Source organism: Orcinus orca, chromosome 18, assembly GCF_937001465.1.
Source record: "Orcinus orca chromosome 18, mOrcOrc1.1, whole genome shotgun sequence".
NCBI classification, from domain to species: domain Eukaryota; kingdom Metazoa; phylum Chordata; class Mammalia; order Artiodactyla; family Delphinidae; genus Orcinus; species Orcinus orca.
In genome coordinates this window covers 60,288,882-60,305,126 of record NC_064576.1, presented here as the reverse complement: position 1 = coordinate 60,305,126, position 16,245 = coordinate 60,288,882, and the positions used below count along the sequence as shown (strand labels likewise).

The following is a 16,245-nucleotide window of genomic DNA, read 5'->3' as shown; positions in this document are numbered from 1 at the left end:
AGGTCATTACAGAGTATTGAATAGAGTTCCCGTAACATAGTGTTTGAATAACAGAAAATGATTGTGATATTGTTACCATTTTTTGTTTCTTTTATATAGTAATAGTACCTATTATATCCAAGCAAAAAATAGCCAACTCCATAAAACAGGAATATTTTTAGATCCTTACCTACATCTCCATATACTTGTGAAGACTGATACTGTGTCATATACTGTGTTGCCATGTCTCCAGCTCCAGTTACTGGTGAGTACATGTGGCGTGGTGGAGGGGGCATCATGGTTGGTACAGGAATGAAACCAGGCAGAGGAGGATGTGGAGAACGATGGATGACTGTGTGACCACCAGGATGAAACTCTGGTGCCTGAGGAACCACAACAACTCTTCGAACACCATTGTCTTCAATAACCTACAAAATGAACAACAGATTAAAAGTTTCTTCCATAGGATGTTAAGCAATCTTTTTCAAATATGTTAGAGTAAGAATTTTTACACCATTAGGAGTTAATTAAGAAATTTTACAGAACCAACATGAAAAGATTTTATTAAGTACATTACATACATATGAATTAGCACTGAACAACATGAAGTAGTTTTTGTTATACAATGCAGTATAAATCTTAAAACACTGAGAAGACAAGCTAAATAATAATTTAAACAATGAGTTATGACATCTGGTATTTATCTTACGTGATACATGCATTTAGTGATACAGTAAAAATGAAGGGAGTCTCAAGGGACCTTTTGGTTTGAACATAATATGGGAAAAAAGCTGGATCCAGACTCCTAAGATCAACCATATATTGAATTTAGGTATAAAACTCTTAGGACCATGACCAGAACACTTTTAATAACTGAAGATCATTTCAAGGGAGGCAAACACCTAATATATTAACTCCCAGTTAAGAAAAATATCTGTGGCTCTGAGTCGTAGAAATTACATGTTTTTAAATAGGGGTCACACTGTAGCAAAGGATTTTTTAAAACGCCAGATTTATTCCTTTTGAACCTCACTGGGCAACAAGGACATACAGGAAGGCCTAAAAAGATACAAGATTTAACCTCAAAATTAGAAATCCTTCTACTAAAAGAGGGTCCTTAATCTTTTAGACTTAAATGATTACTACTGTAGTACAACAAATGGCTAACAACAGAAAATGATTAAAATGTAAAGTGCTAACTTAAAGGCAAATCCTGATATTTTCAGGAAGTACACGTTTTACTATGCTTAAACAAATTGCAACTTTTGTTTATAAACATATGTGCTTGGGAGGAATATTAGAAAACACACTTATTTGGGTAAAGGTAAACCTAGATTACAAATAAATTACTGCTTTAGAAAGAATATAGTTGCTACTAAATAGCCTATTAAACTAACCTTACCTGTTGGAGTGTGAGATGACTTGTCTGTAATATGGGGCCAGAAGAGCAAATGAGTCAGTTTTTACACACTAGCTGTAGAACTACAATGCCTGGCTTCTTGCACAATGGATGCTTCACATCCCACCTCTCTCCCTATTTAACTCAGTTCTGGATTCAAGCCTCAGACAAGTGCCTATGACTGACTGGTGGAAACTAAATCATACCTGGAAGCCTAGCTGAAGATAATCTGGAAACTGTTGTTTTTTCAGCCTCTAACCTATAGGAACGGACATTAGACGAAGTCTGAAATGGATTCTGAGTGACCCAAACCATGGTGTCTGTCGTTAACATACTACTTTCATCTTTCTCAACTCTCTGACTCACAAATCTTAAGTGATCCCGCCATTTCTGATAGGATTGTACTGTACATACTCTTAAACCTACCATCCCATCTGGTTCCCACCTATCGTTATTGCTGTATCTTCTTCCACACCAAATCCTGAACCCTTAATTCCAGCCAGGCTGGTATGCTAAAAAAAACTATCTTCATACCTAACCTACATATTTCTTTATCTTGTACTTTGGTTTATGCCATCTACCCTCTTCACTTTGCTTCCCCTTAATCCATAACCATGCAAATCCCATCTCTCCTTCCAAATCTAGCAATAGCCTCCTCCATTCATTAAAAAAACAAAAGATTTGTTTTTGAACAAAAAGAAATTGTTAATTTAGGAGAGAAAATACAGAGTGATGTGTTTATGCGGGCACATACACTAACAGGGGCAGACAAACATGACATCAAAAGTAAATTACTGAGCATGCTGCATGGTGATAAATACTACGGAAGAAAAAAAAAAAACCCAAACAGAACAGGTAAGGGGGATTAGAAGGACTGTGGGAGGGGAACAGGTTGTAGTATAAAAGAGTGATCAGGATACACCTTATTGGCAAAATGAAATTTGAGCAGAGACTTGAAGGAACTGAAGGAATTAGCCACACAAAAATCTGAAAGAGTGTTCTGGGTAGAGGGAACAGTTAGAACAGAGCCTCTAAGGTAGAAGTGGCTAGAAGGAAGCCAGTGTGACTGGATCAGTATAAAGGAGGAGGAAGACAGAAACAGATGAGATCAAAGAGATACACGGGCTTCCCTGGTGGAGCAGTGGTTGAGAGTCCGCCTGCCGATGCAGGGGACGCGGGTTCGTGCCCCGGTCCGGGAGGATCCCACATGCCGCGGAGCGGCTGGACCCGTGAGCCATGGCCGCTGAGCCTGCGCGTCCGGAGCCTGTGCTCCGCAACGGGAGAGGCCACAACAGTGAGAAGCGTACCGCGAAAAAACAACAAAAAGAGATACAAAATGGTAGGGGATGGACTTCCCTGGCAGCCCAGTGGTTAAGACTCTGCGCTTCCAATGCAGGGGGTGTGGGTTCCATCCCTGGTGGCGGAACTAAGATCCCACATGCCATGCGTGGCCAAAAAAAAAAAAAAAAAAAGGGGGGGGGGAGGTGGCCAAGTCACGTAGGGCTGTATAGGCTTATTAAGGACTTGTATTTACTCAGTGAAACAGGGAAGCATCACAGAGTTCTGGGCAGAAGAGGGATACAAACAAGTGATTCTCATCCAGGGGTGATTCTGTGGTAACACGTGGAGTCACTTCTGGTTGTCACACCTGGAGCTGGCAGCACTACGTCGCATCCAGCGAGCTGAGGTCAGGGATGCTGCCTCAATGCCCTGCAACACACAGGGCAACCCCACAACAAAAAATCACCACGCCTAAATGTCTACAGTGCTGAGGGTGAGAAGCTCCTGACATACTCTTACAGGATTACTCTGGCTCCTGAGTTGAGAACAGATTGTAGGGCAAGGGCAAAAAAGGTGAAATCATTCAGGAAGCTACTGCAGATATCTAGGCAAGAGATGGTGGAGGCTTGGACCACGGTGGTAGCAGTGGAGGTGGTAAGAAGTGGTCCACATTCTGTGTATCTTTAAAGGTAGAACAACAAGATTAGCTGATAATTCTGACGGAGAAGTGCGAAAAAGAAGTTTTGGAACGATGGTATTTCACCAACAGTGAAAGGGAAGGCTGCAGTTAGAACAAGTCATTTGGGGGGTGGGGGCCAGGGAAGATTTGGAGTTTTAGGTTTTGCGCATGTAAGTTTGGTAAGTCTGTAAGGCATTTAAGTGTAAATGTTGAGTAGGCAGTTAGATAATAGTAGTCTGCAGCTGCAGAAAGATTGGGAAAGGACAGCCAGGTAAGGCAGGAAGAAAACTTAAGAATGTGGAGTCTGGAAGTTTCATTAAGTGTGTCAGGGAGGAAGGATCAGTTCTGTCAAATGCTGCTGACAGGTTCAATAAGATGAAGACTAAGGACTGACCACTGGATATAGCAATATGTAAGTCATAGTGACCTCGATGAGAGCAGTTTTAGTATGATCATAGGGGCAAAGCCTGATTGGAGTGGATTTAAGAGAGAAAGTGGGGAGGAGAACTAGAGAGGTAACAGTACAATTCTGGAAAGTTTTCCTGCAGAGAGGAATATGGGAATAGGGTGGTGACTGACAGTAGTAGAGTCAAGCAGCTTAAAAAAATGTGTTGTTTTTAGTGAGAGCAATTAAACACACTGATATACTAATCAGCACAATCCCATCAGAGAGTAAGAAATTGATGACGTAGGAGAGAGAATGCTAGAGTAATGTCCTTGAGCAGGCAAAAGGAGATGAGATTCAGGGCTCCAGCTGGGGCACAGGATCTAGACAGGAGCAGAAAAGTGCGTCTTTGTTCTAGATAAAAAGAAGTATGGACTGATGAGATGAGAAGGTAGAGCATATAACTCCAGATATTGGTAAAGATGTGGGGTTAGGAGCCGGTAGATAGTTTCTTTTGATTATTCTCTGTGACCCTTTCCTAGACACCACAATCTCAGTGATCTCTGCTTCCTAACAATTCCATTGCATTTATTCTCTATCACTTGTTTGGTATCCATAACACTGTAGTATTTGTTAATTTTCCAAATCCATATGTCTTACTCTATAATTTAACTGTAAGTTTCTCAAGGGACATGTATTAACTAATCCTCAACACAATGCCACAAATAGGTAGTATTATTATCTCCATTTTTTAGATGGGGAAACTGAGGCACAGATGTCAAATAACTTGCAAGGTCACACAGGTAGTAAGTGGAGGAGCTAGTAACTGAACTCAGGTAATCTGGCTTCAATTCTATGTTCTTATTCATTTTGTGGGCATAGAATCCACAAACACCTGCCTTCTACTGCCTTTAAAAATTTCACAAACACAAGTGAGATCTCATCGGTTAAAAAAGAAATGGCTAAATTATTGAAATTAGAACTTTTCTTTTGAAAAGAAACATTTCAAAAGAAATGTTTTTATTTTCTTCTGAAAAAGAACATTTCAAATATAAAGATAAACTGAGGGAAGAGAGATTGGGGAGTTATTAACAGGTTGTGAAAGTGAATAAAAGAAACCTCATTTAAAAAAAGAGTTGGGAAGCCCTGAAGGCTTCTCACTTACTACTGCTTGCTGCCCCTTGGAGACACTAGCAAGAAGCATACCTTGCATTCCCCATCCAGAAGAAGCTTACTTTACATACCCCAGCTGGAGGAAGGAAGATTTTTCTCCTCGCCCAGCAACAGCCCAGCCAATGAGAAGCCACCACAACTAGCCTAAAGAGAAGCAGCCATAACCCTGAACTCTCTTTCCTCCAATGGATTTTGCTCAAAAAACCACCCCTTCCCAACCCCCCTCTTTTCTTTATAAAAGAATAGGCCTCTTCTTTGTTTGGGGGACTTGCTTGTGGTTTGCTATAGTTTGCATGCCCTGAACTGCAATTCCTCTGCTATTCCTGAATAACCTCATTTCGCTGCTATAATAACTATGTGTTTTATTTTTAAGATTGATAAGGTACAGAGTTCAGCTTTGCAAGGTGAAGAGTTCTTGTGGATGTATGGTAGTACAACAGTGTGAATGTACTTAATACCACTGAACTGTACATTTAAAATAGTTATGATGGTAAATTTTTAGTGTGTATTTTACCACAATTTAAAAAAAAAAAAAAAAGCTAAGATGCAGAGATTAAAAAAAAAAAAAAGAGCCAGAGCAGGACCAAGAGTGTGTGGAGAACTCCACCACTTCCAATAACCACCTGAGCAGCCAGTAACTTCAGAGTAAGGTCAGAGACCTCAAAACTATCTGCTAAGTCTCCAGCTGCCAAGAAATAGCCAGGACATTGAATTTTATATCAACAGGGTACACTGACGGTGATGATTAAAATAAAATCAGGTCATGAAAAGGAAAAAAAAGGTAAAATATCCAAATTAGTCTATGTTAAAAAAAATTAAAGGCAATGAGATAAAATTAAATGGAACTATCAGCATAGTCTGACCACCTAACCACATATGCCATGCAATTTCTAATTAGACAAAGCCCTGTTTTCTTTTCTTTATTGAACACAGACGTAATTGAGAGGGACTGCAGAGGAAGGAGGTTGTGTTTACTGTCTGACATTTTATATTGTGCACCAGAATATACATTCCATGACAGATCTGTTCTGTGTACTGTTTTCTTCCCAATATCTGGTATAATACACCTAGCATATGACAGATGCTCAAAAATTTTTTTGTTTAATGAATGATATGACCAGAAATAAATTCTATTAGTTCTACTCGAATGCTCCCCTGCTCCCCCCTTAACAACACCAAACTACTAGGGTTTTGTGACTTCTTCAATGCCTACAGTCTCTGCTTCCTCACTACTTTTAGCAACCTACTTCTATTGCCTCACCCTGAACCCTGAACTACTCCAACTTTAAGCTATTAAACAATAATAAAGATATTTCTGGCCATTCATCCAACAGATATTTATTTTATATATCTAATCAATGTCACTAAGCGACTACAGCCTTTCTCTTCAGCTCTTACTGTGACTCTTCGTCCTCATCTAATCCTCCATCTAATCCTCTAAGTCCCCTTCCAGTCTCTTACACTGCTGCCCATCTTTTTTTGGCTGTTCTCTCCACGAGAGACAGGGAAGACTGAGATCAGACTGGTTTGTAGAATCTTTGAAAAATTTACTGACCTCATTACGTGCTGACATAAAGGCACAGTGAAATACCAAGTCCAGCTCAAAGGAGTAATCTGAAACTTTTCATGAAGCTGACATAGGCCCTTTCCCCACATTATGAGATCTACAATCCCCTCCCTGTTAGGTGCCCTCTCATCACCATAACAACCTGCATTCTATAAAAAACAGGGGAGCCATTCATTACAAGAAAGGCAGAAGGAGAGAACTTTTGCTATTACCTTTCAGGAGTTCCATTCAGGTAAATCTATAATATTTTCTTGATAATTCATTAACTTCATCCTTAAAATACCAAGTGTTCTGAGCTGCAATGCCCTTAGCGACTATAAGTTATTATTATTTGCCAGGAAATTAAGTTCCTTCTACACTTGTCACCTTTTGCTTTCCGTGTCATCGTTTGCTTTGTTTTTTGAGTTTTACTGTTGCTGTTTGTTTCTCCATTTGATGTCTCAGTTCAGTTGGCACATATTTCTGCCTCTATGCAGTGTGTCAAGTCTCTTGTAAACCTCCCTTTCTTACTTGTTAAACTATAATAATAGAGTTCGGGAAGGTTATGTCTCCAGGTTATCATAACACTCGATGCAATTTTTTTCCCTACCCTTTTACATGTTTTCTAAGTTTTCTACGTAATAATGATCAGAAAAATATACAACTTTTAAAATATACAACTATATTTGTTCTTTATCACTAAATATATTTCCCATTGGCTTGTTTGCAAAATTAATATTCCTTTATACTTAAGCTTCCAGTGAACTACATTTTGAACTATATTTAAGCTTCCGGTGAATTACATTTTGCTTTATGCATATCATTTTAATTAACTTTAGGTTTCCCTATCATATTGGATGGTATCTTACACAGTGTCATGGTTAATAAAAATTTTTTTTAAAAAAGATCCATTTTTCTGATTCAACAGTAAAAGTTATGTAACTGAAAAATTAAGTCTGACTATTCCCATTACTGCTAAGTAGAATGCTAAAGTATCAGAGCAATAAGGTACAAATATTATAAAATAAACAATATTGTGGAGCTCTTGAATAGATATGCAAAGGAACTATAACACAACTGGCAATTTTAATGGCGAGTTTGGGTTTTGCAAATTACAAATGAGAAAAACAGAACCAATTAATCCCCAAATTACCCAGTGTATAATACCCTGTCTGTTATTCTCAAAAATTAAGTTAAAATATATGAGTTAATGATGAGTTCACACCTGAAGTGCTTCTAAACTTAATGGGGACATGCCACTGGTAAAACATCAAAAATTTGAAGGTTGATTTATCCTTGGCTAAATCATGATTTCTTCTTGTTTCTACTAATAAGTATTTTTGTTAAATCTCAATCTTCATCTTTTAAGATCTATCTTTTGAACCTTTCATTATTCAGCCTCAATATGCTCCTAGATATGTAGCATCATTACCTCCTCAGTAGTAGAGCTAAACGGTCCCAACACTGGATTTTAATTTTTGCAGTCCTTGCTTGCCTGACCAAATGTTTTAGGATACATACATTTGCTGAATCCTATTAGTATGTATTGAATTACATGATGATATAGCAAAAACATTACTTGACCCTCCTTGGATCACTGGCCTTCAATAAGAGATACACCTAAGGCTGGGAAGGAGGTGATTAAACCTGCTGCCCTGAGGGGAGAACAGTGTACGAAAGTCTAAAAGGAGACTATAGATGATAGCTATTCATGGATTTAGTGTGTGTGCTACTTGGCTCCTGCTGAGCCAAATATAGCTTGTACTTAACAACAGCCATCTCTGTGTCTTAACATTTGGTTCAACTCCCAGCTTCTATATTTGCTAATATAATTATGTTTGCTTATGTGCCAAGTTTTGGACAATTATCAAGCTCTTAGTTGTGCCTAAAACTTGGCTCTTTATAAGTATTTTCTAACATCAGAAATTGCGTATGTCAGGCAATGGGGGATGTACTTCAACAGTGATGTTAAAATGTTAGAATCCATAGTGGGTACTTAAATTATTTCAATAATGATGAAACTAGATTTTTGTCCTTGGATTACCACTGTGTGCTTAAAATGATACATTTCCTAGAGATAATCTTAAACGAAGGTTGATTAATTGTTAATTAATAATTAGCCTCACATAATCCTTCCAGTAAGGTTATTGTTAAAGTTCATTCACTTATTTGACAAATATTTATGAAACACCTACTATATTTGAGTTACCACAGAACAAAAATAATAATTAAAAGGTACCTCCCTATGCTCAAGAAACTTAAAATCCCATATAAGAAGAATATATATATACACAATTATAATACCAGGTGGTATATAACATATAACCAAAGAATGGTACAAATAACTCGATCTAGGTTCTCAAGGATGGGTAGAATTTCAAAAGGCAGAAATGAGGGAATGAATAACATTCCCCAAATAACAGCATTAACAAAAGCATGGAGAAAGAAAAACATCAAGTGAGCATGTGAGTAGTCATGTTTGGCTACAAAAACAGATTATGTGATTAGATGTATCAAGAGAAGGGTACGAAGACAAACTAGAAGAGAACTGTGTTAAGGCCTTATATATCAAGAAATCCAGACTTCATTGAGTGGGCAAACCAAATAATAAGCACAGAAGTGAAAAAAATCAAGTAAGTAATATAGGAAGATTATTTCAGTAGCTCTTGGCCTAAAGATATAGAACCTCGGGACTTCCCTGGCGGTCCAGTGGTTAAGACTTCACCTTTCAATGCAGGGCGTGCAGGTTCGATCCCTGGTTGGGGAGCTAAGTTCCCACATGCCTCAGGGCCAAAAAACCAAAGCATAAAATAGAAGCAATATTGTAACAAATTCAATAAAGACTTTGAAAACGGTCCATATCAAAAAAAAAATCTTTAAAAAAAAAAGATATAGAACCTCAACTTGGATGATTATTTGATTGATTTACTAATATTTATTGAGCCCTTAATATAGGACAGGCATTGTACTCAGCATCGAGGAAATAACAATGAATATGAATCCTATATGATCTAGTCCCATTACCTCTCTGACCTCATTGCTTACTATTATTCTGCCTTAAGGGACTCAGTCCAGCCACGATGGCCTCCTTGTTGTTCAGGCATGTTCTCATCTTAGGCCATTTGCATTGGCTGTTTCTGTTCCCAGAATCCTCTTTCCACGAACAGATGCATTGCTAACTCCCAACTGTCCTTCAAGACCTGGTTCAAAGTCACCTTTCCAATGATACCTAGTCTGATCACCCTATTTTAAAATGTAACTAGCTCTATTTCCTTTCTATTACTCACCACCTAATATATTATATAATTTATCCATTTATTATGCTTATTGTTTCCTTTTCCCCACAAGAATGTAAACTACAGAAGTACGGAGGTCCTTGCCTCTTTTTATTCAAGCACCTAAAAGAGCACCTGACATATATGAGCACTCAATACATATCTGTTGAACACTGTTGAATACAGGAACTGTACAAATTCATAATCTTCTCAGGAAAGAGAATTTATTAACTAAACAGTGTGAAAAATTCATTAAAAGAAGGATATACATAATGTGCCATGAGAACCCCAAAGGAGACGCACCTGAAAAGGTTCAAGGAAAGCTAATTCTAGAAGGTCATGACTGAGTGAAAGGAGAGGGGTAGAAATTTGCCGTAAAAATAAAAGATACTGTTAGCTGAGAAAAGAGGATGTGCTATAATTGCCTTCAAAGAATGTCTTAATCATCTTTATGTCACTGGCACCCAATGCAGAGCTTGACACGTGGTACCATTCAACACATTTGTTAAAGTGAACTGTGCTAGAGAGAAAAGACCGGGTATCCTCTTTAGGTGGAGAAAGGTCTGAGAAGGAACAACCAGAGAAGTAGGAAGAATCAGGATAGCATTACTTCAAGGAAATCGGGGATAATCTGGGATAAATCATATGAATAGGCTCAAATGTTTAGAGGTCAAAGAGGATCAGGCTGGAAAAAGGCCTTTGGTTTGGTATATACCAGGGAATAGATTTAGTAGGGTAATAAAGGCAGAATGCAGGCTAAGGAGTCAGTGTGCTAAACAAAAGTAGAAAGTGAGCAGATTACTCTTCTGAAAAGCTTACGAAGCATTTTCTAATATGTTATCATCTCATCTTACAGTGAGGACACTGAGGCTCAAGTAAATTGATTTGTCCCAGGCCACGCAGCTAGTGAGGGTTTTAAAAATGACATGGATCCAGCTTTTTGACTCTAATTCTCATACTGCTTCCATTCTCCCCAGCATCGTGGTCCTCTTTTGCTCTCATTCATATAGCGGTAGGCTTCACAGAGAGGGCAGTGAGTCCACCACAATATCCCACCAATATTCTGGCATAATCAGAGAGGAAGTAAGAGAGGGTCTGAAGAAAATTTCAAGTATAAATTCAGTGCCAGGTAAGAAACTGGCTATTTCCAAAAAGGTTTTGAAGCAATGAGTGCCGACTACATAGAATCTCAGTAGCAGATATTGAACACCTACAGATACTACAGTTTAATTAAGTTTGCCTGTGCAAATAAGTTAGCTATCATTTTTTTCTTTAAGTCAGAGCTTTCCAACTGGTATGTAGGAAAGGGCTACAGGTGTGTGGTGATATTGATCCCCTTAGCCCTTATGGCTGCAGGTCTATAGGTCTAAATTCTCGTCTATTGACCACAATGTGCCATACAATTATTATGGGTGTCTGTGAATGACTGTAAGAATAAAATTGGAAGTACCGTCTTGGATTACTTTTAAGCAAATGATTAATTTTAAAAAGTTAGTTTAGCTACCTTTAAATCTTAAGATATTACTTATATTACTCACATACCCAAGGAGATAAAACTCTAAAATTAATTCTGTATTATAATTCAACACCCAAAGACAAATGATGAGTGCTGCTAACTTAATTTTTCCTCCTTTACAAGTATACTAAATGTACTAAAATATTTGAAATAGATTTACCAAAGATATACTGTACTGGGTAAGCTTCAGCACTTAAATGGTACTTTTTGTCTGAATTAAACAGTAACATTACGATCACTTTTATATAGGTATAAAAAGGAAAATTACATAAAACATACCTGTGGGGCATATCCAGGAGGCACATAAATAGGAGGCACAGAACCATTTGGGGACATCATTGGAACCTGAGCAGGACCTGCATGGGTCACAGAAATGATGTATTAATCCAGGATTACTTAGCAAGCTAAAATTGAAAACAATCTGAATTACGTTTTGAATTCTTCATCTAAACACTCAAACTAATAGTGACTGTATTACTATGAAAAGAAATTTAGATGTTAAAAAACAGAAAAGTTTAACTTATAAAGTGCACTGATTGCTCTTTACCTATAGTTGTTTCTCAAACTTGCCTAGTGATCATAACAGTCACCTGGGGAGCTTTTTAAAACACACAGGGACTTCCCTGGCAGTCCAGTGGTTAGGACTCACGCTTCCACTGCAGGGGCGTGGGTCTGATCCCTGATCAGGGAGCTAGGTTCCCACTTGTGTGCGGCATGGCCAAAAAACCCCGAAAAAACGAAAAACAAAAAAACCCCCCACAGATTTCCAGGTTCTCCTACAGATCGCTGTTTAGTATGCTTACAGTAAATGGGGGTCTTGAATCAGCATATTTACTTTACAAATATCCAAGGTGATTCTTATAATTGTGCAAGTTAAGAAACACTGACCTACAGGAAACTCAAACTAAACTTTGCATATAAAATCAATGAAAAATACAAAAGGCAAAAATCAAAAGTCAAGAGGGAAAAGCAGTAAGAGGAAGAATAGTTAGAAATTTGGGATTTGCTTTGTTAGGGTTAAAAACCTCTTGTGAACGTTTAAGTCATGTCTGTGGGGGCTTGAGAACAAAGTTAGAGAAATGCTATACGTGCATATTTACCCAAAGAAAATTTTTTTGTTTCTTACACTGAAAAGTTCTTTAAAAAACACTCAGCTTGTCTTATTCTTCCTTTCCTTTCGTTTTTATAGTGATATCCTTTCCAAACAACTTTCAAAAATATTATCTCATTTCCCTTCTCTAACCAGGCACTCTTGGAAGGTGTGTTTTATTCTTTCTAGGAACTAAAATCTTACTTGCTTTACATGACTTTAAAAAAGAATATCTTACCCTCAGATCCTTTTTTTCCCCTGTAACTTTAGACTGCACTGTCCCCTCACCCACTAGTTTTTAATAAGTTGAAATGAAACCTTCTCAGAGAGCTTTACTCATTTCTAGGGAAATAAAGGTACCCAAGAGTCTGATGAAGAATGTAATGAAGGAAGAGTTCCTTTTATATGTAGATTTCAACCTGCAGAGTACATATAATGGATCCCACTCATAAAAGAAACCAAGGAGGAAAAGCTAAATCACAGGACAGAAAAGAAACAAATTTCACTGGTAGCATTATACATATTTCAGAAAAACAGAATGAAGAGCATGGAGTTTACAGCAAATCAGATTACAGCCACTCTCCTCTGTCTACGGAAGGAGGAGGGGTGAGGACCAAACAACAAAGTAGTGGTGAAGGCTGGTGAAGGTAGGGGAAGGAAGGTGAGAGGTGGGGAAGGAAGGTGAGAGGTGGGGAAGGAAAGAAAAAAGAGAATGTAGGAAAAAGGAGGATGCAGGTGGGTAAGTACTAAATGGTAAGGAAAGGGTGAAGAGAGAAGAGGGAGAAGGGAGGGAGGAGGGGGAGAGGATAAAGGCAGGAGGGGAGGGAGGACGAGGCAAAGGAGGAGAGATAATAGGAAGATAAGAGAAGACAGGAGGAAAGTGAAAAGGGCTGGAAGGGAGGGAGTGAAGGGGAGGGGAAGGAAAGGGGTGGAAGAATGTGGGAGGAGGAAAGGAAAGAAAGAAGGGGCAGGTAGTAGAAGGAAGAAAGTAGGGAAAAGACTCTAGTCGTTAAGAGGAAGTAAGGAGTGATGTGTATGTGAGCAGACTACCAAATTATACTATATATGACTATAAAATAACTTTTCAACAATACTTTTCCTATCTAAAACAAGCCCACCAAATACATGAAGTTGTTCAGAATATTATCTTAAAATACCTAATACTAACTTACTATGTGCCAGGCCTTTTATGTATTTTTTTTCTCCTCATAATCATTCTATTAGGTAAATATTATTACTCCTATTTCCAGATGTAGAAATTGAAGCAGAAAGGTTAATACAGCCCTAGTGGTAGAACTAGGATTCAAAACCAAGGAGTTTCATTTCTGAGGATATCTCTCTACTATGTATTTAGTAAACACTAAAATATGCAATTTGGCAACTGATACAATTTGAGCCTTAAGAACTATGCTCTGATGCTTCTAAGGAAAATTAAGGCCTTCTTTATCATCATATCCTTGAAAAACAAGACAGAAGGAAGAACAAAATTTTTCTACATATAAGCAACATTACCTATAAATTCACTAAATAAAACTTGTGAGGTGCTCTATATCTCTAGGCAAGAAAGGCTTCATCCGAAACTCACCTTTTAATTTCTATACACTGGACTCAAGAGAAAATGACAGCAGTTTTAAAGTAACGCTGGTTTACTTCTATTAGCTAATTTATATAAAACTAGCTTTCTGAATCCTGAGAGCTGGCTTAGATATTATTCAGAACATGTGAAATTTAGCTGAGGACCAGAAAGAGAATTCACTGAAAATCACATCTATAATCTTAATAAAGGAAATTATTCTGTTGAGCTTCTACTATATATGCCAGAGACTGTGGTTGCTTGCGTATGTGGTCAAATTTAATCCCTACTTCAAGTCACCAGAACAAGCTTTTGTTTGATTTTTAGCCTTCAGGGTAAAAAATAAGTTATTACTGATTACATTTAAAGTTGTAAGACTACAGAACTGCTTTGGGTTGCTCTTCTTTTACTAAAAATATGAATACATAAATACTAAGTAGTTATAATTCAAACCATTTTATACTTTGAAAGCTGCTAAAATCTTTTATAACTTAGTAGTATAAAATTCTACTTTATTCTTTAATTATATTTAAGTGTGATACTGAAAAGAGAACAAAACAAACCCAATCTAAAATAGACCAGCAGTAAATCCATTACTAGTTGCAGTCCAGGAATAATGATTAACTCATATCCCTATGAAGTAATCATTTCACTTTAGCAAGTGAATTTTCTTACCTGAGACAGAAATGGTACAAGTTTAGATTAAAAAAAAAAGACAATTCATGTATATCATTATTTAATATCTAAAATACTGGTGTGAAGTAACATGCAACACTGAACACATAAAACTCCCATTGTATAAACATAATAAATATAAGTATTCATGTTTAGAACTACAATATTTACAGCACCACTTCTGTTGCTCTTCCTGTATATACTAGCAAAACTCTAAAATCTTGCTTACTTAATGATGCAAAAGTTTGATTACCTCCTTAGTTCCAACAATACTTTTTAATTTAGTAACTACTAAACCCCGATTAAGGTCAGTGAGGGAGATTTTGTCCCAATGAAGAAGGTACATCTGTTACTGATTGTACCATTAAATGCACATCTGGCAGGAGAGTGGCTATATCTGTATAACTGTAGATACACCTAGTAACTCCTTAATAATCTATATAATTTGAGCAAAATCTACCCCAAATCACACAGCTATTGATTTTTAAGGGCATATTTCCTTTTCCAAAATCGTGCATAAGAGTAAACAACTCTATTCACCAATTATCTTAAGAAATTTGAGAAGCCTCAATTTCTTAAAAAGTGGCATCAATGATTTAATAAGGACGATATTTCATCTAGTATAATTTAAACTCTTTTTTATTTTTTCTTTATTAGTATACATTAACATTTAAAAAAAACGAAACTAGAAATTTGTCTGGGTTTAAATTCTTAAAATGCAACGGGCTGCTGACGTGCCACACATTCCCTTTTTAAGCAAGCTTTCACAATGGCTTCCAAATAATCTGATGCCAATTTACAGATTTTAGTTGTAAAAAGAAAAGCCTAGTAAAGAAAAGGCTCTGGAATATAAAATATATTCTGTGGAATATAAAATCAGCTCAACTCTAAGTAAAGTCTAATCTTTTTATAACTACATGGCCACAATTTAAAATATTTTTACAGCGGTAGATCTGGCATCTATTGAAAAAACACATGGCATGACTTCAGATTAATACAATACTTTCTACATTTTAAAATAAAAGCAGAATGTTTAAAATCAGTCAGCAAATCTTACCACTCATTTTGTTTTTACAGTAGCAGCAGAGAAGAAAATCCAACAAGGAAACAGCGTAGTACACGTTAACAGCTTTAATTGGAGAACGGCCGCGGCTTCTTTCTGTTTTTTTTTTTTTTTTTTTTTTTTGCGAAGCTGTGAGAGGAAAAGATCCTTTGACCGAGTCACGTGATGCATATCACGTGACCCGCAGTGACCCGCGGAAAGGGGGAAAAAAACAACCAAGCGTTCCTGCCGGCAGTGTTTGGGATACAGTAAATGATTAAATGACTTCTACTGATTCTGCCTTCGAGTTGACCATTTTAGGACTCCCTTATGAACCAACTCAAAAGCTCATCAAAATATACATGGAGAAATAGATATTTGATGTAAAACAAGTCTCTTTGTTATTACCTTCCTCTGATAATATAATGAGCACTATCTACTAATTCGTTTTATTACCCAGGTGGCTGCTTTTCATTTATAAATTTTGGAATACATATAACACTTAACTAATTTACAAGATTCGCTCTGAAATGTCCTTGTGTAAATTGACCCACTCTCCATACTCAACCCATAAGGAATGCCCACGGTATACAAAAGAATTGTCTGTAAAACACAGGCTTGATCAACGTGTT

The 16,245-nt window shown here is 37.2% G+C and overlaps 1 protein-coding gene across 5 annotated transcripts in view; it reads right to left on the bottom strand.

The window, feature by feature from the left end:
• The window catches only part of FNDC3A (fibronectin type III domain containing 3A), a 161,977-nt gene that overhangs the window by 52,404 nt on the left and 93,328 nt on the right, over positions 1-16,245 (bottom strand). For 4 of the 5 annotated variants that reach the window (XM_004274601.3, XM_049701043.1, XM_033436841.2 and 1 more), the window contains 2 exons: positions 11,513-11,589; positions 170-407 (listed from right to left, as the gene is read on the bottom strand). In XM_004274601.3, the coding sequence (XP_004274649.1) occupies positions 170-407; positions 11,513-11,589 (315 nt within the window). Of the gene's footprint in view, positions 1-169; positions 408-11,512; positions 11,590-15,628; positions 15,771-16,245 lie in introns of those variants that run through there. The other variant, XM_004274603.3, reaches the window with a different exon arrangement.